The sequence below is a fragment of the Diospyros lotus genome, chromosome 2 (assembly GCF_014633365.1).
Source record: "Diospyros lotus cultivar Yz01 chromosome 2, ASM1463336v1, whole genome shotgun sequence".
NCBI lineage: Eukaryota > Viridiplantae > Streptophyta > Magnoliopsida > Ericales > Ebenaceae > Diospyros > Diospyros lotus.
Genome location: NC_068339.1, coordinates 15,217,332 through 15,239,056, shown reverse-complemented (window position 1 = coordinate 15,239,056; position 21,725 = coordinate 15,217,332). Strand labels below are relative to the sequence as shown.

The following is a 21,725-nucleotide window of genomic DNA, read 5'->3' as shown; positions in this document are numbered from 1 at the left end:
ACCTGACTGATATTCATGGGCTGGGTCCAAGCCTGATATTCATGGGTCGAACGAGTTTTTAAATTAAACTTGAGCCTTGGGCTCGGATCTTTTTTGGGTGAAAGGTAATTTCATATTTATTTCTTGGAAATAAAATCTCCCATCATCAAAATGTTTACTTTTTATAATTTATTAATTTTTAAATTATAACAAACAATATAATACAAATTTACAAATACATACGATTCTTCCTTAATTCTCACAAGCCCAATAGCCTTGTACAACAGGAACACTTATGTTAATGTGAATGTAAATGTTAAATACTAAATTTATGTTTTTTAAAAATAAATGATAATTATTATGATAACCTTTTTATTATTTTAAAAGAATCATTATCCAAAAATAAAAAAATTGGGACAAATAATCAGTGTTAAGCTGTATAATTATTATCCTTAAAAATTTACATAAAACTGGTAATTGCGGACCGTATCATTTGACCTCCGGCGAACTGAAACGGTTCGGACCGACGAGGGTTTGATAAATAGAAAAGGCCGCAATAGTAATAGTAATAATAATATGAAAACTGTAAAGAGGATTGTATGAACGGCAGCGTTCGACGGGTCCACAAGCGTTATCCGGTGGAGGAGAGGGCCGCTAGCTAGTAGCATCAAGCAAGGTGTTTTGCCCACAACCGCAAAGCAGACCAGACCACGCCAAACCAAACCTTCTTCACTCCTGAATCCGAATCCAAATGCCTCACAAAGATCTTAATTCGTTTCGAGGTGGTGCCGTGGTTGCTGATGAGCCGAGCCCCCTTAAAACCCCCCAGATCTCTCTGTAAAACTCTGGCCCCTTCCTTTTCTTCTTCGTATACAGACTAGATCGCTCCATCTACCTTGCTTAATTTCACCAACTTCGTCAGCCGAAGCAGAAACCCTAGGAAAAACCCTAACCTTAATCCCAATCCCGCCTTTTTCCGTCTGTAATTGGCTGAGGTTTGTGTTGATTTTCTGCGGAGTGGTGCTTTCTTGTGTTTTTCTTTTTGGCGACTGGGCGAAGTCTTGACTTTGTGTTCCTTTGCCTTGAATTTGAGGTCATGGGTTGAAGGGAACGTCCTGTCGTGATAAGCTCATGGAGTGGGACAGCAATTCTGATTTGAGCGGCGACGAGGAGGAGGAGGGCTTCCTCTTGAAGGATGGTGCCGGTCCCTTGCCGTTTCCCGCCGACAGTTTGCTACAGCCTTCGCCATGTGGGTTCGTTGTTACGGACGCTTTGGAGCCTGACCATCCGATTATATATGTCAATTCTGTGTTTGAGATGGTCACCGGTTATCGAGCTGAGGAGGTTCTTGGCCGTAATTGGTAAGTTCTTTTGTTGCATATGCTGTGGGCTGATTTAATTTATGAAACAGTTGCTTAATTTCTCATTTTCGTAGGATTGTTTATGACTCTGGTAGCTTATTGTAAATGGTTAAGGGATTGCCGTTTCTGATTTGGGGTTTTTCCTGTTCGTTGGGGATTGGGTCCATGTCTCTTTTTGCTTCAGGAAACACCAATTTTTTTTTTTTTTTCCAAACTCTATTTAATTGAATTCTGATAAATTCTGATCCCTTTCCCCACGTTTTAGACCTTCAACTATAGCATCCCAAAACCTAAGATACTTGCTCTGCAGTACTTCCAGCAAGTGTAGCTACAAAACACCTAGACAAGGCCAAATAATTAGATGATATAAAGTGTGTGTCAGCGTCTCAGAGCTGACAAGGGGTATTTTAGGATTCTGATGAGAGAATCCTGAGGGAATTGGGGGAAGAACAGGGGAGAGAGAGAGAGAGGGGGAGAGAATTTGGAGAGAGAAATCAGATTCTTTTTCATTCATGCCCGGTGGCTAAGGCCACAGTACATATATATGACCGTTTGGCTGCTGATCTTTTGGAATGTACACCAGGAGATGCTAGCTAATAACTGCCTAGGTACAACTCCTAGCAGCTTACAAAATTTTGTGGACTATCCTACCCTTAAGAATGTGACAATACCCCTCCCCTTGAAAATATTTCTTGTCCTCAAGAAATTACAGTAGCTTAGCAACTCGGGGAAATCACTTGAGGATGTTAGGTAGGTACTCCCAATTTGTGTGATCCAGATGATAGTGGGTCCACTGCACCAGCACCTGTGTAATTGGAATGGAATTTTGATAGATCACCCTCTTGTTTAACATTGCAAAGGGTTCCTCCCTCTCTTCTAAGTTTACTTCCAAGGGAGGGAGGTCTGAACTTATGTGGTTCAGAGGCCCCACTGACTACTTTAGTAAGGAGACATGGAAGACGGGATGGATCCCTACTCCTTTGGGTAGTTGCAATTTGTAGGCTACCTTCCCTACCTTGGCTACCATTGGGAAAGGCTCGCAGTATTTCAGGCTTAGCTTGGTGTGAGGATGTCCAGCCAATAGCTGCTGCTGGAACCTCTTAACCTTCAAGTAAACCATGTCGCCCACCTCAAAGCTTCTCTCACTACTTTTCTTGTCTACAAGTTGCTTCATCCTGTTTTGAGCCACAACCAATTCTCTTTGTCTCTGCTATAAATATTGATCTGTAGCTGTCAAGCCCATGAATTAGGGTTAACAATTTTGGTAATTACAAAATGTAAGAACGAGAGAGACAGAGATGATTGGTATTATTCATTTGATGCCCTTCCACCTTGCCGAAGGTCTCTATTATAGAGCCTTTAGCTACATCATTATCTGTTATCAATCACCTAACTAACCTAACAACCATGTTAGTTGTTGTACAAGTTAGTTATTCCCTTTTCCTGCCTAACCTCCTAATTCCTTTTAGTTAGCCAACAACTTATGCATCATGAATTTTCCCCAATTACAAACATACTTGTAGGGTCGTGAGTCTCGTGACAATCCCCTCCCTTCAAACAATTCTTGTCCCTAAGAATTGACAACGACGACTATGGGTCAACCAATCCCTGCCTTCAATACTTGTTGCCTCCTTTTCTCCTTCTTACTGTTTTGCTTTTCCCCTTTGAGTAGTAGTAGTGTAGTGTCATGTCCCTAGGAGGATTAGAAGAGTAATGTTGTGATAGGGATATAATAAAGGGGTAATATTGTAATAGGTTTATATTAGTTTGTTAGGAGATATTTTAGTTAGTAGTTAGAAGCACATGGGTGTTGTTATGCAATTAGCTAGAAGCTGATAATGCCTATAAAAGGCCGTTGTAAACAGAGGAATGCTTATGCTGATTTGGATAATTGAATTCTCAATTCTTTCCCAAGATTTCTCCCCAATCTCTCTCTCTCTCTCTCATTCTTCTGCCATTCTTCCTCAATTCTCTCTAATTTCTCCCCCTATTCTTCTTCAATTTTCCCTTTATACATTTTGTTCTTGACCTTAACTTTGTCGGATCCTTTCGAATTCCATTATAGTCCTAGGCTAAACCCTAGGACCATGACAAATTGGTATCAGAGCCAACGGTTCTTGGCTGTGGTTCTTATTCATTTTGAAGGTTGCTGAAATCAATTTCAGTGATTAAACAGAATAGACGAGTTCAAGTATTCTAGCGCGCTTGGATGGTATCTTGATCGAGAATTAATTCTCGGTTAAGATTTAGGAAGTTGTGACCATCGACCAAGGCGTGAAGTGGACGTAGACCGAACGACCTTGCATTTGGAGCGATTGCGTGCAAGTCTGAAAGTGGTTGATCCATCGTGTTAGTTGATTCTGATCAGCAATTTAGTTGCAAATTAGAGGCACTGAATTCAAGTGAATTCCGACACTCCTTGGACGGTGATTGGGTGAGTGATTGTAGTTTAGGAATTCTGGAAACTCCTATCCAAGTTTTGAAATCGAAGACGACCATTGGATCTCAGAACTGATTCCGTATTAGGAGTTGTTGGAAGCGGCAGGGATTCCGACAATCCTTAGTAGTAGGGTTGGGAAGAAGCAACAATTTCCGACTATATACGCTTGAAGTAGTCGGTGATTGGGTGAATACTCCACTGGGAATCTTGGTTGGCGTTGAATATGGGTAGGTACTAGGTAGCGATCAATTGCAAGCCATAATTGAATATGGACTTGGGTGGCGAAGCAAGAGGTGGATGTTCGGCCACGAATTTCGGTAAGCTCCACACGAAGTGGAAGCAGGTGGGGGCAGTCATTGAATCACAACAGTCGCACAGAGAATTTGGGCGATCTTGGATTTGCTGTGATCGAGTGCTCGAAACGATTGCAACAGGCAATTCCATTGGAGAAATGCTGTCAATCGGGCGAAATTCTGGGGAGTGGAAGGAATACACGTGAATTCCGGCAAATTCGGACTATCTTGGTGGCGGAATTCAAGGATAGATCATCCACGTTCGCTAATCCAAAGTGGAGCAATCTTGAGCGATAGCTAATCCGTGGTGGTCCGTTGCAGTGAATTTCAGCAATTAGCTTGGATTGTTGTCAGTCCTAGACTCTTGATCAACAATTAATTGTATATCAGGGAAGGTAATGGTTGCGGAACGAAAAGGATTCGTGACTTTCAGTTGTGAATTTTGGTGACTCCTACTTGTAGTGGGGAGGCTTGAAGCAGATTTGACGGATTTATAAACCAATTCATAAAATTACTACATCCATCAGGTTTTAATTACGGGAAATTCCTTTGGTTACAACACGGTCCAACAAGGCAGGTGAGCAGTCCAGGCCATTCTAGTACTGAATTTCGGTGATCTGGCGGAACTTTGACCGGTGGAAGGAATGCATTTGAGTTTTAACAATTTGGGGTGCAATTGAGTGGTTGGGTAAGGCGAGTCCGACGATGATTCTAGTAAGTATAAGGAATTATTGCAGCAGGCGTGACAAGAGAATTGATAGCCCTAGGCAACTCTTGAAGGCCAACCAAAGTTGTTGTAACGTGCAATTTATCCCGTACCGGAATCAGGTTTGATTTTTGGAGAGTGAATCCGATGCCTGGGGTGATAGACGACTGCCATAGCACTGAGGATTGGAGTTCGGGAGGCAGACTTCGTCGGCAAGCTAGTCAGGTGAATTCTAATCTGTTTAGGCTATTGCCGGCTAATGTGGTTAATTTTCAAGCAAGAGAGTAGTCTCAATTGCAACGGAACAGTGCTGCAATTTTAGTGGGATGTCCTACTCGGGAGGTTTTGGGAAGCATTGCCCACGTCAGATAATTAGATCCTCAATGGTAGCAGAAGAATGCTGCATTTTCAATTGACCAGAAGCATCAAACATGGGGAAAGAATTTTGAGAAGGAGACCGATCAAGGGGACAAGGAAACAAGAAGTGGGATTCATGAAACGTGCGAGGAGTTTGGTCGTATGTCCTATGAGAAGGTACAAGAGTTTGCGATGATATTGACTAAGAAGTATCATTACAACTTCTCGGTAGAATATTTCGATGATTATTGTGGGAGTTTTAACAAAGAGGAATTCCTTGGAGTGGAGCAGCCGGAGGAGAAGTCAAGATTGTGGCAGGTCGATTCACTGCTTACTTTAGATTGTGGGCAGCAAAAAAAGTATTTTGATTTGAGCAGCAATGACAAGAAGGATGACTGCAATATCAAAAATGATATTAGCAGCGAAAAACATTATCTAAAGGGAAGCTGTAACAATCCGGTGGCTAGGACAACATGTACGACAGGTACGAAGAAACAATCAGATTCGTTGGGAAAATTAGTTCTCGATGAGGATGTTTCAGATGATAATTACAAGAATAAAAAACAAGAGATGATTGATGCACTCAATCAGATGATAGGAATGACAAAAGGCCACAAGGAATTGCTGGAATTGGAGATGAAGTATGCAGCAATACTTGAGAAGTTTGAAGAAAAAATAAGACCGCAAGATGCACTTATTGAAAAGTTGCTAGAGGAAAATGGGGTAGCATTTGATGAAATGACCAAGGAAGCCAAGGCCAATTCATTACCTCTATTGACTAGTGCAGGGACTGAAGGATTGGAGGGTGTCCAAGATCAAAATTCTATAAGAAAGGGAATGGGTGGTGGAGTTCCTAATTATAAGGTTCCATTGCTTATGGTTTGGGATAATGTTGAGGATTCCTTAGCTAATGATAAGGTAAAGACAGCACTAGCAGGAGGAAGTCTCGCTGATCCTAAATGGTGTCACCATGTTGCTGTCGAGAGTTTGGCCTGGAAGAACAAAGCTGTTGCTGCTTTGTTTGTTGTTGCTACAGCTGGCCGATTAGAATTTCTGTCACCCTTGTTGAAGGGAGGATTGAAGACTGGAATTGATGTCGTAGCCTTGCAAGTTGTAAGTGATGCCATGCAAGGAATTAATGATAAGAGTGTTTGCCTATGGTGTTACTAGTAGCGGGGAGACTCATACCATGCATGGAGAGCAAAAGTCACATGGGATCATTCCATTGGTAGTGAAGGATGTCTTCAAAATTTCTCCATCTAAGCTGTGGAAGAAAAAAAAAAAAAATATAATGGAAGATATAATAAAGGGGTAATATTGTAATGGGCTTATATATTAGTTTGTTAGGAGATATTTTAGTTAGTGATTAGAAGTACATGGGTGTTGTTATGCAATTAGCTAGAAGCTGATAATGCCTATAAAAGGCCGTTGTAAACAGAGGAATGCTTATGCTGATTTTGATAATTGAATTCTCAATTCTCTCCCAAGATTTCTCTCTCATTCAGTCATTCTTCTGCCATTCTCCCTCAATTCTCTCTCATTTCTCCTCTCATTCTTCTTCAATTTCCACTCTATACATTCTGTTCTTGACCTTAACTGTATTGGATTCTTCCGATTTCCATTCTAGTCCTAGGCTAAACCCCAAGACCGTGACATGTAGTAGCATTCATAGCCTCTGGTTGTTCCGTTGCTGCCTCAGCCTTTCCTTCAGACACTTCAGTTTGTATAGAATGCAGCTGTGATTCCTTCCTAATGATCACCTTGCACTCACTTGTTTCCTCAGGGGAGACATTCGCTTCTTCTTCTTCCTCTTCCTTTTCCCCCATCATAACCCTCCATATTCATCAACTGCCTCTTACATTGATGGCTATATTTGTCTCCACACCTAAAGAATAGTTCTAGTTGTCTCCTCTGCTCTTATCATATTACCGTTAGTGCCATTATTATAGGAATGCGCATTGGTTGCCTCTTGATTAGGCCCTGTAAGCAAAAGCCTAGAGTTACCACCCTTGTACTACCCAGCCAATAAACTCAACTCGCAGGGAACATTATGTTTCTTAAAAATGGCTTCTAGTGTCAACTCTTGTAGTCTAGCCTTTTCTGTCACTTGCCTCACTGATGTGGGCGTCATCATTGTTACCATGGGCCGTAATTCTTCCCTCAATCTGCTAATGAAGTTGGACACCAAGTATTGTTGAGTGAGTCCCGGCTGCACAATGCACACCATGGACCTTAATTCCTCAAACCGAGGTTGGTACTCCACTACAGTCCCTTCTTGCTTCAATTTGCTGAATTCCTCTACTACGTCCGCCATATTTTTCTCCCCGAAATTCTCACATAACCCTTCAGCAAAATTTGTCCAACTTCCTTGCATTCCTTCATCTTGAACCTACCCTTGATACCAAAAGTCTACTACATCATTCAAATAGGCCGCAACCAAAGTAATCTTCTGTTCTTCGGAAATTCTATAGAATTGAAAAAATCTCTTGCACCTCTTTGTCCACCACCTTGGTTTCTTCCCTTCAGACATCGAAATCTCCAATCTTGGCATAGAACATGAGTCAAGGGTTACGAATGCCTAACCTAGGTTTTTTGAACGGTAGGCTAATCCTCCTCTGCAAAAACCCCTTGCGTTCTTAATTGGTTGCCTTGCTGGGCCAAGATGGGTTCAGAGGCCTACTTTGGTGGAAAATCTGGTGACAGACGGAATTGGGGCAAAGAGGATAACATGCTAAGCATGTTTTCGATCCTCTACCCTTGCTGCTCCATCGTCTTTTGGCATCACTCAATGGCTTCTTGTTGTTGTTCCAATGCCCCACGCATGGTTTCCCTCCATTCCGCCAAGTCCTCCCTTGTTTGCAGCATCGTTTCTTGGGTATTGGACATCTCGAATTCCATTGCCTCCAATCTAATCTCCAATTGCCTTAATCTTGTACCTTCTGCCATTCTGCCTTAACCCTAATCGCGTTGTCTCCCGCAATTGACCGTTCTTCCCGGTCTGCGTCGGAGCAGCCGTTCCTAGCTCCAATCGAGATTGCTTCTTGAACCTACACTTGCTTCGCGTTTGTCTTCTTGAACCTGTTCCTGTTTTGCCTTCAAGATTTGAACCCTAATTTTAGCTTTGTGAATCCCACTTCCAATTACGACTGCCCTGGGTTCGCTCGCACTGTCTTGGCTTGAGTTCAGTCCATGCCTGTGGAAATTCCGTTCCAATTTCACATTCAATTCCGACCCAAGCTCGTTGGAATTGTCTTCTATTGACACCCATGATGTTCGCACCAAGAATAGATTGACCAACTGTCCTCATCTATTCCTTCACTTTAATCGTTTCCTTGGTACGCTCTAGTGACCCGAACTGATTGACCCACCTTGCCGGCTGCCAAGGACACCGACTCTAATACCACTTTGTCAAGCTATTGAATTAGGGCTGGCAATTTTGGTAATTACATAATGTAAGAACGAGAGAGAGAGAGAGATGATCAGTATTATTCATTTGATGCCCTTCCACCTTGCCGAAGGTCTCTATTATGGAGCCTCTAGCTACATCATCATCTGTTATCAATCACCTAACCTACCTAACAACCATTCTAGTTGTTGTATAAGTTATTTATTCCGTCTTCCCGCCTAACCTCTTAACCCCTTTTAGTTAGTCCCCCTAACAGCTTATACATCATGAATTTTTCCCAATTACAAACATATCCCTAGGGTCGTGACAGCAGCCAACTCCACCTTAGAATATTGCATGACTGTTGGTATCAAAGGGGGTTTGTACCCAAAGAGGGCTTCGAGCGGAGATATTTTTAAGGATCAGTGGTAATTAGAATTATACCACCACTAGGCCAGGGCCAGCTACCTGTTCCAACTCTTCGGTTTAGAGCAGTATAGGCACCGGAGGTACGATTCCAGGGTTCGGTTGAATTTCTTGGTCTATCCATCCATTTCCGGATGGTAGGCTGTTGATATATGCAACCCCACCCCTAGCTGTTTGAACAATTCCTTCCAAAAGTTGCTGGTAAACACTTTATCCCTATTCGATATAATTGATAGAGGCAATCCATGTATCTTCACCATTATATCCAATAGCAATTTAGCCACTTCGGGAGCTATAAGTGGGTGAGCTATACTTAAAAAATGGCTGAATTTTGTCGATTTGTCCACTACCACTAGTATAGTACCCTTCCCTTTGGATCTAAACAAACCCTCCACAAAATTCATGGAAATTATTTACACAAAAAAAACAAAAAAATCCATGGAAATTTGCTGCCATGTCTGCTCCGGTACGTCTAGAGTTTGGAGCAAGCCTAGTTAAGGAACTTGCTCATGTTTACAATGCTGGCAAGTGGAACACTCTAGCACAAACTCAATCACATCCTTCTTCAATCCTGGCTGGTGAAAGAGCTGTTTGACTTTGTTGTAAGTGACACTCATACCTAAATGTCCTCTGATGGGAGAGTCATGTAAGGATTGTAAAATCCTCCTTTTGAGTTGAGCATCATCTCCTATAACTAGCCTCCCTTTGTATATTCGCAATCCAGTTTTTAAGTTGTATCATTTATGATCAGTTGGTTGAGCAGCCAATTGGGTCATAAGGTCCCTTGCCCAAGGGGTTTGTTCATAGCTGTCGGACACTTCCTTCACCCAATCCAATACCAAGGCTCAAACTACCCGACATTCCCCTTCCTCCTCCCTTCTTAACAGTGCATCAACCACTATATTCTCCTTTTCTTTTCTATATTGTATCATATAATACAATCCCAATAGCTTGGTTACTCTTTTTTTCTGTAAATGAGTGTGCAAATGTTGCTGCATTAAGAACTTGAGACTGTTATGGTCCGTTTTTATCACGAATGGACTCCTTTCCAGATAATGGCCCTGTTTGTTGCAGCTTAAAAGTTGCAACTTTTAGCTTCTAGTTTCAAAAAAGTTGGGATGTAGTGTTTGTTTTAACTTATAGAATTCTAACTTATAGCTTCTACTAGTTTTTAGAAGGGGTAGAAGCTGACTTTTTCAAAGCTGGGGTACCCCAGCTTTTACAACTTCTGCTTAAATAATTACATTTTTATGACAATTTTGCCCTTATTTTTAGCAAAGAATTACTCTTTTGTCTACGCAATCATGGATTTTTCTTTTCCACCGCCATTTTCATTTTCAAATCTCTTCCTCTCTCTCATCATCTTCCTCTCTCTATACTTTAATTAATTTTTTTATAACACTTGAAACTTATACATATACACTAATTAATTTTTAAATTATCATTCTATAACTACTAAGGGTATTATGGACAATTATACAAAAATAAGTTATTTTACAGCTTATGGTATCAAACACCACAACTACTTAACTACAACTTCTAAGAAGCTGCAGCAAACAGGTTCACAACTTATTCTAAGTTTTAGAAGCTATAATCTAAGAAGCTATAAGCTATAATTTCTTTAATTAAGCTGCAACAAATGGGGCCAATATCTCCACTGCCATGAGTATTGCAATTAATTCTTTGTCGTAATGCTCATCCCCATGTGTTTTGGGGCTGAGGCTTGGGTAGAAAGGCTATGGGTTTCCCTCTTGCATTAGAACTACGCCCACCCTTGACTCACAAGCGTCTATCTCCAATGTAAAGGGTTTAGAAAAGTCAGGTAGAGCTAGGATTGGAGCCTGTGTCATGGCCTCCTTAAGGAAGCAAAATGTTGTCTCTACCTTGGAATTCCATTCAAACCCATTCTTCTTCAACAACTCAGTGAGTGGTTTGTTAATAATTCCATAATTCTTGATGAATTTTCTATAGTACCCCGTCAATCCAAGGAATCCCCTCAATTCCTTCGCCATCCATGGTGTCAGCCATTCCACCATGGCTGTAATTTTTCTTGGATCGATGCTGACTCCATTCCCCGTGATTATGTGACCCAAATACTCCAACCTTTTTTTTTTTTTGCAAAAGTACACCTAGACCTCTTCACAAACAATTGGTTAGATCTAAGAATTTGAAAGGTGGTTCGTAGGTGGCTCAAGTGTTGATCAAAATTAGGGTTGTATATGAGTATGTCACCAAAAAAGACAAGAATGAATTTTTTGAGGTGAGGGCCAAAGATGTGATTCATCAGGGTTTGAAAAGTGGCAGGTGCATTAGTTAGGCCAAAAGGCATAACCAAGAACTCATATAGGTCTTGGTGGGTCTAGAATGTGGTTTTAGGAATATCTTTGGGGTCATCCTAATTTGGTGGTATCTAGACCTTAAATCCAGCTTCGAAAATATGATGGCCTCGAATAATTCATCAAGGAGGTCCTCTATGATAGGGATGGGAAATTTGTTCTTGATGGTATAGGAGTTTTAGTTGGTGATAATAGACACAAAATCTCCATGATCCATCCTTCTTTTTTACAAGAAGAACAGGGTAGGCTAATGGGCTCTAGCTTGGTTGGATTATTGATTTGGACAACATGTCTTCCACCAACCTTTCAATCTCTGCTATTTGGAAGGGAGAATACTAGTAGGATTTGACATTAACGGGTTTGGTGTTGGGTCGTAAATGTATGGTGTGTTCTAAGAATTGGTTTGGGGGTAAGGTAGATGGCTCAACAAATAAATCCTCAAATTTAGCCAATAATGAGTGTAAAGAGCCGTAAGATTGTACCTCGCTTGAAGGGGTCACCGTAGCATCCAAGCTAAACCAAGAATGATCAGGTGTTGCCTCTCCCTTGGTACTCCCTTGTTCCTTCTCCAACTAGATTGCATACAAGGAGTGCAATTGAGCTATGGCAGCTCCCCCATGCTCAAACAGTTTTTTTAAGTTGCTACCATATATCACTTTACACTCCCCTTTCTTTAAACACTCTGTTAACGCTAATCTCTTTCCTTTCCTTTCAAAAATCACTTCCAATGTATTAAAATCAAATATCAATGGGCTCACCTTCCTCATCCAATCAATGCCTAACATGATATGGCAGCCTCCCAAATGCAGAATTCTTAAATCAGTGGTGAACTCATGCCCCTATATCCTCCTTGTGAAGTTTCTGCACCTGTATTTACTTATCATTTTGATACCGTTTGCAATTGTAACGGCTAGTGGTAGGGTGGCCTGCAAGGGGCATCGCAACTCTTTGGTCGTGTCCTCATCTAGGAAGCTATGTGTGCTTCCATTATCAATGAAGACTATCACTCCCATAGATGTTAAAGGCGCGCCTAGGTGCAAGGCGCCAGTTTGGCGCCTTGACTGGGCCGAGGCTAGGCATTTTCTGTGGGGCGCGCCTCATGAAACCAGCTGTCAAGTAGCCTACTGCCCACTGAAACCAACTGCCATTCTCGGTTTTAGCTTACTCTCGTGAGTTTTTTACTTGTTTTATTTGATTAGAATTAGAATTAAACAAACTCAATCACAATCGAGTTCAACTTCGCTTAGGGCTGCTCCATATCACGGGGGGGCTTTGCCCCCTTACACCCCCCCCACGAGAACAGTGGTGGGCTTCAGGACCCCTCTGCTACCACCACAGCTCCCCTGAAAAATTCACATTCGAGTCTTGTCCCAAATTATCCGAGCCGGGTCAAATAACGAGCTTCATTCTAGAAATCAAGACATACTTCAACAACTTCTTTATTGATTATGGACTTGTAGTATTATGTGTTTGTTTAGAACTTTGCATAATGATTGGTACTTGTTTGACTTTGAGTTTGAATTTTGATGATGTTTCTAGTTTAAAATTTGCATGATGAATGAATTAACTTTGATGATGTTAGTTTAGAATTTGGAGATGATGAATCATGAATGATATGCATGTGTTATTATCGATAATTTGATAGTTGTTTATGATTTTACAAGATTTTGAGTTTTTTTTCTAAAAGATGCGCCTTGTGCCTTAGACTCCAGGACCCTTTGCGTTTCGATGCACCTATCGCATTTCAGAACTATGCTCCCTTCTTCCCCACCATCCCCCTGATTTTGATTATTTTCTTCGATGGGCAACCTTCTAGGGTGTGTAAGGATGTTTGCCCCCCTTCCTCTTTGTCAGCTCCATCTCTCGCCTTTTCTTGCTCCCTGGTTTCATCTCCTTCTTTCTCTCCTTATTTCCCTTTCCATCTGCATTAGCTATTTTCAACATTGATGTTTGGGTGCATATTACTCCCTGCATCTAAAGCACTGCCCCATTTGGCGCTTTTGCTCCATTGTGAGAGGCTTCAAAGGAGCATGGTCGAGGGAGAGCTCAAGGTGCATAGGTCCCCTTTGTGATTGGTAAGTTGTTGCCCTTGAAATTCCCCCCTGCACTGCCCGACCAATTACTTTCCTTGTATCCCTTCGACGTTATCTTGTGCTTCTTAGCAAACACTTCCAATGATAATTCATGCAAACAGGCCTCTCAGTTGCTTGTCTTACTGAATTAGGTTGTAACATTTTGACCATCTACCTTAGCTCATTACTCAATCCACTGATGAAGCTAGACACGAAATAATGCTCATCCAACATCGGGTGAGCTTGCCTTATTTTTTACTTAAGCTCCTCAAACCTTACTAGATACTCTTCCATTGTTCCTTCCTGCTTCAGCTTGTTAAATTCTTCCACAATATCAGTTAGGTTTTGTTCCCCAAAACGAGCATAGAATTCCTCTACAAATTCAAGCCATCTCCATTTTGTTCTTTGTTTGCTCCATCCTTGAAACCATGAATCTGCCACATCATTTAGATAGGCAGCTGCCATGTTTACCTTGTTCCCTTCTGCTATTCAGTAATGGTAAAAAAAACATTCACATCATCTATCCACCATCAGGGTTTATCCCCTTCAAACATCGGAATTTTGAGTCTCAACGTTAGGAGGATTATTCTGGTTTGCCAAGGATTCCTAAAGAGACCCTTTAGCAGCATACTCCGTTCGTTCATCCACTTCTGGCCGACCCCTCAGTTCGGTGAAGATGGGTGTTGTCGTGGTTAGTGGAGGGAAATCCACCAACAGGCTTGTGTTAGGCTGTCAAGAAAACATGGCGAGGGCAACACTCAACTGTTGGCTCAACCCCGAGAATTCTTCCTAGAGGTTCCTCTCCATCATTGACACATCTGCTCGGATGTGGCTGACTTCTTCTTGGTGTGTCGGATTCCTGCTTTGACCGTATCTAGCCTCTCGTCTACTTGCTCATGGTTTTATCGGAGGCCCAATTCCAAGGCATCCAACCTCGATTCCAACTGTTTCATCCATGTGCCTTCTGCCATCCTCCTCTTAGTTGCTCACCTTGTCTCCCCTTTCGTTGGTTGGAATCCTACCCAACTTGATTAGTTGGTGTTTGTGAAGCTTAGGAAATAAACCTAGCTTTTAATATGTATTAAAACCACTTTGTTAAATCCATAGACTATACACATATATATATATACAAATACAATGGGTCATGAGCTCTATCATAGGATTAACCCTAGACTATACCATATAACTCAACAGTGTTCAATTTGTTCGCCCGGACTACTTGATTCACCGCCTTCGGTTCTACCCTCCTTCATTGGTCGACATCCTACCTGACTTGATTGGTCAATATTTCTAATCGGGGTGGTGTCCAATTTGCTTGCCCAGAATTCTGTCTCAGGCCAAAGACCGCCTTGCTCTAATACCAGTTGGCAGCGTCTTAGAGCTGGCAAGGGGTATTTTAGGATTTTGATGAGAGAATCCTAAGGGAATTTTGGGGGGGGAGTAATAGAATTTGGAGAGAGAAATCAGATTCTTTTTCATTCATGCCTGGTTGCCAAGGCCATAGTACATATATATAACCATTTGGTTGTTGATCTTCTAGAATGTGTACACCAGGAGTTGCTAGCTAATAACTGCCTAGGTACAACTCATAGCAGGTTACAAAATTTTGTGGGCTATCCTGCCCTTAGGAATGTGACAGTGTGATCTTAAAGAGAGCTCCAGTGAAAGCCCTTTGTTTCTTATTCCCTAGGCCACTACTCAACATAGGTATGGAAGTTTTATTCCAAGTAACTAGATGATACTTGAATTTATCACCTACCCTACGAAAAAACTCTGTAATTTCTCCAACATCTTTGCAACATAGGCCTAGAATTGAACATAAGTGTGTGGGGGATATATAAATTGTGTTCTTATTAAGTGTTATCCTCCCCCATTTTACTATATTTTCCAATAGGTTAGTATAGTTTTGCACCTTTCTATCCCAACCTCAAGGATATAATAGTAGTTGTATATTAGATGTTTTTTTTTTTGTGGTTGTACTTTGCCACTGTAGCAATTTGTACCTTTCAGTTGTATTGTAACTGAAAGAATAGAAAAACATATAAATAGGCTTAGATCAGTTTGAGAATAGTCATTGTTGAATGATAATCTAAATTCAAGTCTTCTCTCTCTACAATTCTCTCCCTATATTCTCTCTGTCTTTTCTCTCTCTCAGTTCTCTCTCTGATTTCTCTCTATTCTGCTTGAATTCCCCCCCCCCCCCCCTCTCTCTCTCTCTCTCTCGACTTCTCTCGATTTCCACTCAAAACCCTAGGTTAAACCTAGGCTCCTTACACTTTCTATCACACTCTGACCATACCAAACAACCTTGGAGTTAAAACAGGAACCTATCCAAAGCCCTAGATGCCTAGTTGGTTTGGAACCCATTTTTTGCAATCCAGCGTCTTAGCTAAACTAATGCTATTAACTACCGTTCCTTTTACCAAATTGATTCTTTATATCTGACACAACCTTAAAATGAAAGCTTACTTCTGAGAAACCTCTAATCACTCTCCCAAACGTGCAAAAACATGATGGTATTATTTGTAAAGAGCAGGTCAAAATATCTTGGTGATTAAACTAATCTTGTTCCCCACCTGAACCGCCTTGTCTAGGCTAGACTCTTTTCTATAATAGGTTGACTAATGCTTGCGCAGCCATGCTAAACAAATAGGAAGAGAGAGGATTCACAGTACCAATCCCTTGATTTATTGATGCGGACCTTTCTTTTGTGGCCTTTTTTTTAGTTTATTTTTTTTATTAGAGAAAATCCTGGTTGTTTTAAGTCCAAAATGGTAGTTATGCCTCTTTATGATGATTTAGAAGGAAAAGGGGAAAGTTCTTCTTCAACTGTGGGATTGTTTTGCACTTTTGCTTTAGATGAATTTATGTGGGTTTGGTTGCTGTAACTGATCTCTCAGGCCTTTTAAAAGCGGATAGAAAAAAAGGTGTGCATCATTGTCGATTCTTTATTACTTGTAGGGAGAGATCATAATGGAAATTCAGTCTTACTGTATGTTTGATAGAGATTAGCATTGTACCCCCCCCCCCCCAAAAAAAAAAAAAAAAGCTGCAAGTTGCGTAATCCTCAGATGTTGATGTCCTACAACCTCAGTGCTGCTGGCCTTCAATTCAAAGCGTTAACCAACTATCTTTCCTTCACACACACATATTCATACACTCTCTCCCCGCCCCAGGGGGAGGTATTGAAAGGACCTTTTTTCTTGTTCCAAATCAAACCCTACTAATAATCTCTCAGGGCCCAACTCAAAATCTATGTCAATGTGCTGCAGAATGACAATTGTTGTGTGTTTGCATTGAGTCTGGCCTAGAAGGAATCAGTGGAGTCAGATTGATATTCAAGCGGCAGTTTAGTTAGTTTTGTGTCAAACAGTAACTTAATGTATGAGGGGTATATTAGGCAATTGACTAGTCTATTGAAATCCTTGTATTGTCCACCCAAGTGTCTATAAATATAAGGCATAGGGCAATCGCTTGGCATCGATCATTCTACATTTACGAGTGCTGTGAATTGAGAGGAAAGACTAGATTTCAGATAGCCTTTGTAATCTCATTGTGTTTGTACTCGTGTGTGAGGGATACTTGTACTGGTTTCATTCAAGATTCTAGTGGATTGCTCTCGGGATCAAGAGGCTCGTAGGATCATCTTCGATGATCTGAACCCGAATATATTGCTGTGTTATCGTGTGGTTTGCATGTCTCTTCTCTTATTTTTAATTCTGTTATTGTTGTGTTTTCTGTTTTGGGATTAAACCATGTGTGTGACTGAAATTGGCAAAGAACGAGTGAATTCCAGTGCTCCTGATTTCACAACAATTTTGTGGATTACAGACTTTTGAAACTTGGTGAGCTTGGAATTTGATGAATAGTGAGCCATGAAATGAGAAAGGAGCCCGGAAAAATCCCCATGTGTTGGTCACCAATCCATATATTTTAATTTCTAGTATGTTCCCACTTGAGCAGAAACCCCTTTTACCAATAATTGAGGTGTTGCTAACCTATTTTGGCCATATAAAAAAAGTAACATCTCCTGTTAACACGTTATGTATACCTGGATTACACTTGTATGCATATGGATCTGTTATTTTTATTGTTCCCCATAGCTATTGTTACAATTTACAAAGTCCACGGTGAATTCAATTTGTTTAAAGGAGAAAAAAGGGGGAAGATTTGGTGGCATTTGTTGGATGCTAGAATTTTTTAATTTCTTGAAATTAATTATGGAGACAGGGACCCTTGGTAGCAATGGTAAGGTTGTTCCTTTGTGACTGGAATGTGTTGTGTTTTGAGTTATGGAAACAACCTCTTTGTTGTTCAAAGGTAATGCTGTGTTCCTTTGCAAAGCGGGAAACCTCGTGCACAGGGGACGCCCTTGAAATTAATTACATAACATGCATTAATTTTGGAAGGGCTTTTTTATGGTATTGTTCTAATAAATTGGAAGCATGCCTCTAGTTGAAATGTGCCATACTTCTCAAACAAACTTTTCCACTATCTACTAGCTTAGAGTTGGGTCAAACTGCATCAAATGCTTTGCTTGAGCTAATAATTTTCGGTCACCATCAATGGAACTTATTTTTATTTATATGAACCACATCTAAATAACTGTCGTAGGATTTTACATTACATGTGTCACTTCTTGTATTGCTTTATTGTTAACATATGCAGTTCTAATCCTAAAATGTAACACATATACAGGCACACACACCCCTTGTGCGTGCATTTTGAACTTTTCATTTAATTTAGAAGTTTTACACCTGATGCTAGGTAATGGCCATGCAAGGCAAACAAGTCTCTATTTTGAAGGTTTTATTATGCATAAGCTGAAGTGTGAGACTTTTTGGTGAAGCTTATGATATGCATAAGTAATTCATCTGGGCTTTTGTGTGATTATTTCTGTTTATTGATTTATCTTTGTTATTAGGAAAATGAATTTCTCACCCCTTGGCTCCCGCTCCCCAAGTTGGCACCTTGCTGTCGGCAAAAATATTAATGTTCTTGTTATTAACATATGCTTGCCTCAATGATTATTGCAGGCTACAAAACATAATTTTGTTTACTCCCTTGGCTATGTGATGGAAAAAATTAGCATGTATGTGAATCTTGAGTGTGGTTTTTTTTATGCCTGGTGGGAATGGTATTTCAAATCATTTATATATTATGCTTTGTCATTTTTAGCTCTACTCTTAATGCATCAAGTGAATGTACTGCTTGTGTTGCATCTTATTATGTGCTGTTATTTCTGTAACATTGTTTATCATTGGACGTTGTTTGCTCAAAGTCTGCTACTTCTGATTCTGAGATTTTGTGGCAGTCGTTTCTTGCAATGCAGAGGTCCATTTGCAAAAAGAAGACATCAACTAGTAGATTCTACTATAGTTTCAGAGATAAGAAGATGCCTTGATGAAGGTGTTGAATTCCAGGGCACTTTGTTAAATTTTAGGAAAGATGGAACTCCATTGATGAATAGGCTGCGAGTGACACCTATATACGGGGATGATGAAACAATTACTCATTTTATTGGTATCCAGTTCTTCTCTGAAGCAAATCTTGATCTGGGTCCACTTCCTGGATCTACAGTGAAGGAGTCTGCGAGAACATCTGACCGGTTCCATTCCAGTCTTTCCTCATACAGGCCAATGGTGGATGTGAACTTCTGTATTGCTCGTGGGACTTGTGGAATACTGCAATTGAGTGATGAGGTCCTGTCTCTCAAGATTCTTTCACGGTTGACTCCAAGAGACATTGCATCTGTGGCCTCTGTAAGCAGGAGACTCTATGAGTTGACAAAGAATGAGGATCTTTGGAGAATGGTCTGTCAAAATGCTTGGGGTACTGAAACAACTCGTGTTTTAGAAACGGTGCCTGGAGCAAAGAGGCTTGGGTGGGGTCGACTGGCAAGAGAACTCACTACACTTGAAGCAGCAGCATGGAGGAAGGTAACCGTTGGAGGTGCTGTTGAACCCTCTCGTTGCAACTTTAGTGCTTGTGCTGTTGGGAATCGGGTGGTTCTTTTTGGTGGGGAGGGGGTCAACATGCAACCAATGAATGACACGTTTGTATTGGACTTAAACTCTAGCAACCCAGAGTGGCAACATGTCAAAGTAAGCTCTCCACCGCCTGGCCGTTGGGGTCACACACTTTCTTGTGTGAATGGATCTCATTTGGTTTTATTTGGAGGTTGTGGAAGGGAAGGTTTACTTAATGATGTCTTTCTGTTGGATTTGGATGCCAAGCAACCAACTTGGCGTGAAATCTCCAGTTTGGCCCCTCCACTTCCACGATCATGGCACAGCTCTTGTACGCTTGACGGGACTAAATTGATTGTCTCAGGTGGTTGCGCAGATTCTGGTGTGCTGCTTAGTGACACTTTTCTGCTTGATCTCTCAATGGAGAAGCCGATCTGGAGAGAGATACCAGTGGCATGGACCCCACCTTCTCGCTTAGGTCACACATTATCTGTTTATGGTGGTAGGAAAATTTTGATGTTTGGGGGGCTTGCTAAGAGTGGTCCTCTCCGCTTCCGTTCGAGTGATGTCTTCACGATGGATCTTAGTGAGGAGGAACCTTGTTGGAGATGTGTAACAGGGAGTGCAATGCCTGGTGCTGGAAATCCAGGTGGCATAGCTCCTCCTCCCAGGCTTGATCATGTGGCTGTGAGTCTTCCTGGTGGCAGAATACTGGTATTTGGTGGATCCGTGGCTGGTCTTCACTCGGCCTCGCAGCTTTATATCTTAGATCCAACGGAGGAGAAGCCTACTTGGAGAATTCTAAATGTACCTGGGCGACCTCCAAGATTTGCTTGGGGACACAGTACATGTGTCGTTGGAGGGACAAGGGCCATAGTCCTTGGCGGTCAAACTGGAGAGGAGTGGATGCTAGGTGAACTCCATGAGCTATCTTTGGCGAGTTCTGCAATCTGACATGGGAGAGATGGAATAACTAGCTCTTTTGCAAGGAATGACACGGATGCCTCAGTTAGTAGAACTGTCTTGGTTAGTCAATTTGTGGAGAATTTCCATTATTTGAAGATGCATGACAAAACATGTCTGTTGATGGTTCTCTTGTATGAGTGACTGCCTCGAGTGCATGTTCTTGTATGAGGTACCTCTGGCTTGCAATATGTTAAACATTTCCGAGTGATTTTCATTGGGGTTTGATTTTGTGGGGTTTCCGTTGACCTGCCCTAGGAAACACATCTGATCATTCCCCCATTTCTAGGTCATAGTAACACTCCAACATATGGGTAGGTAATGGTATATGTAGGTTTAGTTTCAGTATTGCTAGTAAGCCATGTGATATGTTTAGGTTCTATGGGTTGAACCCTACTATATTAAATGCTCCCTCCCCTTTCTCCAGAAAAAGAAAACAAAGAAAAAAAGAAAAAAAAAATAGAGAAGAATGGTGAAAAAAAAAAAATTCTGGTTCCTATGTGTACATAACAAGTTATGAATTTATTGCATCTTTTACATGTACTGAAGTAGCTACTTACCATGTCCAACCATTTGGTCAAAATCTTGTTTTCCTGCTCAGTGTGGTTGTTTGGCTGGGGATGAAACTGTTCTTTCTAGCCACCTCTCTCTCTCTCTCTCTCTCTCTCTCTATATATATATATATATATGAGTTTCTCTCTTGTTATGTGCTTGTTTCCCACTTTGGTACAATCTTTATTTTGCCGTAAAATTTTGGATGTTGCTATTGTAATAGCCCTTTGCTGATGTCCATTCTGGAGGAAGCTTGACAAGTTTTATTTGTTTTGTTGCTTGGCTGGGTAATGAAGAAAATTGACGTTGCTGAAGTTTGATGCCTAGAATGGGATTAGGAATTATGTTGTATTACTTTTTTTCTTTTTTCCGTCTCAATATAGTTTTGAACTGTTGTTTGAGTCGTAAATTTCGTGTACTTTCTTTTGTGCTCTTTATATCTGCAAATGGAGTGGGAACCAATTGAGTGTCATGGCTATAGATGGATTGGTGAATGGTAATGAAGTATTGTGACTTGTGATTCTGGTCTTGGGGAAACGCTGCTGGATTGTTGTGTGCTGGGTTAAAGTGGTTGTGGGTTTGCTCCCTTACTGCTGGGTAGAAAGTCTGTAGAGAAGTTGCAGCAGCAGCAGCAGTCGGTGGTGTGCCCTGGCGGTGGCTGGAGTGGTACCTGTGGGCGTTGGTGATGGTTCTGGTGCGCTGGTGGCTGGCGAGGGGTGGGCGGCGACATAACTAACTGGTAAGATATGCTTTTGACCAAGATTAGAATATGTAGGGGTGAATTTGAAAATTCACCGCTCAGTCCACTGTTTCGGGTCAAAAGAAATTTAGGGTCTCAGTCAGGTAAAGTTAGGTGATTTTGGATTTGGTGTAGTGATTGTGAAAT

At 41.2% G+C, this 21,725-nt stretch overlaps 1 protein-coding gene across 2 annotated transcripts; it reads left to right on the top strand.

The window, feature by feature from the left end:
* The first annotated feature begins 571 nt into the window (after positions 1 to 571).
* LOC127795939 (adagio protein 1-like) lies at positions 572 to 20,887 on the top strand. 2 transcript variants are annotated; one of them, XM_052327920.1, is made up of 3 exons: positions 572 to 974; positions 1,073 to 1,340; positions 18,670 to 20,887. In XM_052327920.1, exons 2-3 carry the CDS (start codon positions 1,111 to 1,113, stop codon positions 20,276 to 20,278), a joined length of 1,839 nt encoding a protein of 612 aa, XP_052183880.1. In that variant the 5' UTR covers positions 572 to 974; positions 1,073 to 1,110; the 3' UTR covers positions 20,279 to 20,887. The 2 variants fall into 2 exon arrangements, with proteins under 2 accessions (XP_052183880.1, XP_052183879.1); XM_052327919.1 differs by having other exon boundaries at positions 572 to 1,340.
* The last annotated feature ends 838 nt before the right edge of the window (positions 20,888 to 21,725 follow it).

Excerpts from the sequence above, each read along its gene's own strand:
- LOC127795939 (XM_052327920.1), top strand. The coding sequence starts at position 1,111 with ATGGAGTGGGACAGCAATTCTGATTTGAGCGGCGACGAGGAGGAGGAG. Across the intron at positions 1,341-18,669 it reads GAGGTTCTTGGCCGTAATTG|TCGTTTCTTGCAATGCAGAG; the intron begins GTAAGTTCTTTT and ends ATTTTGTGGCAG.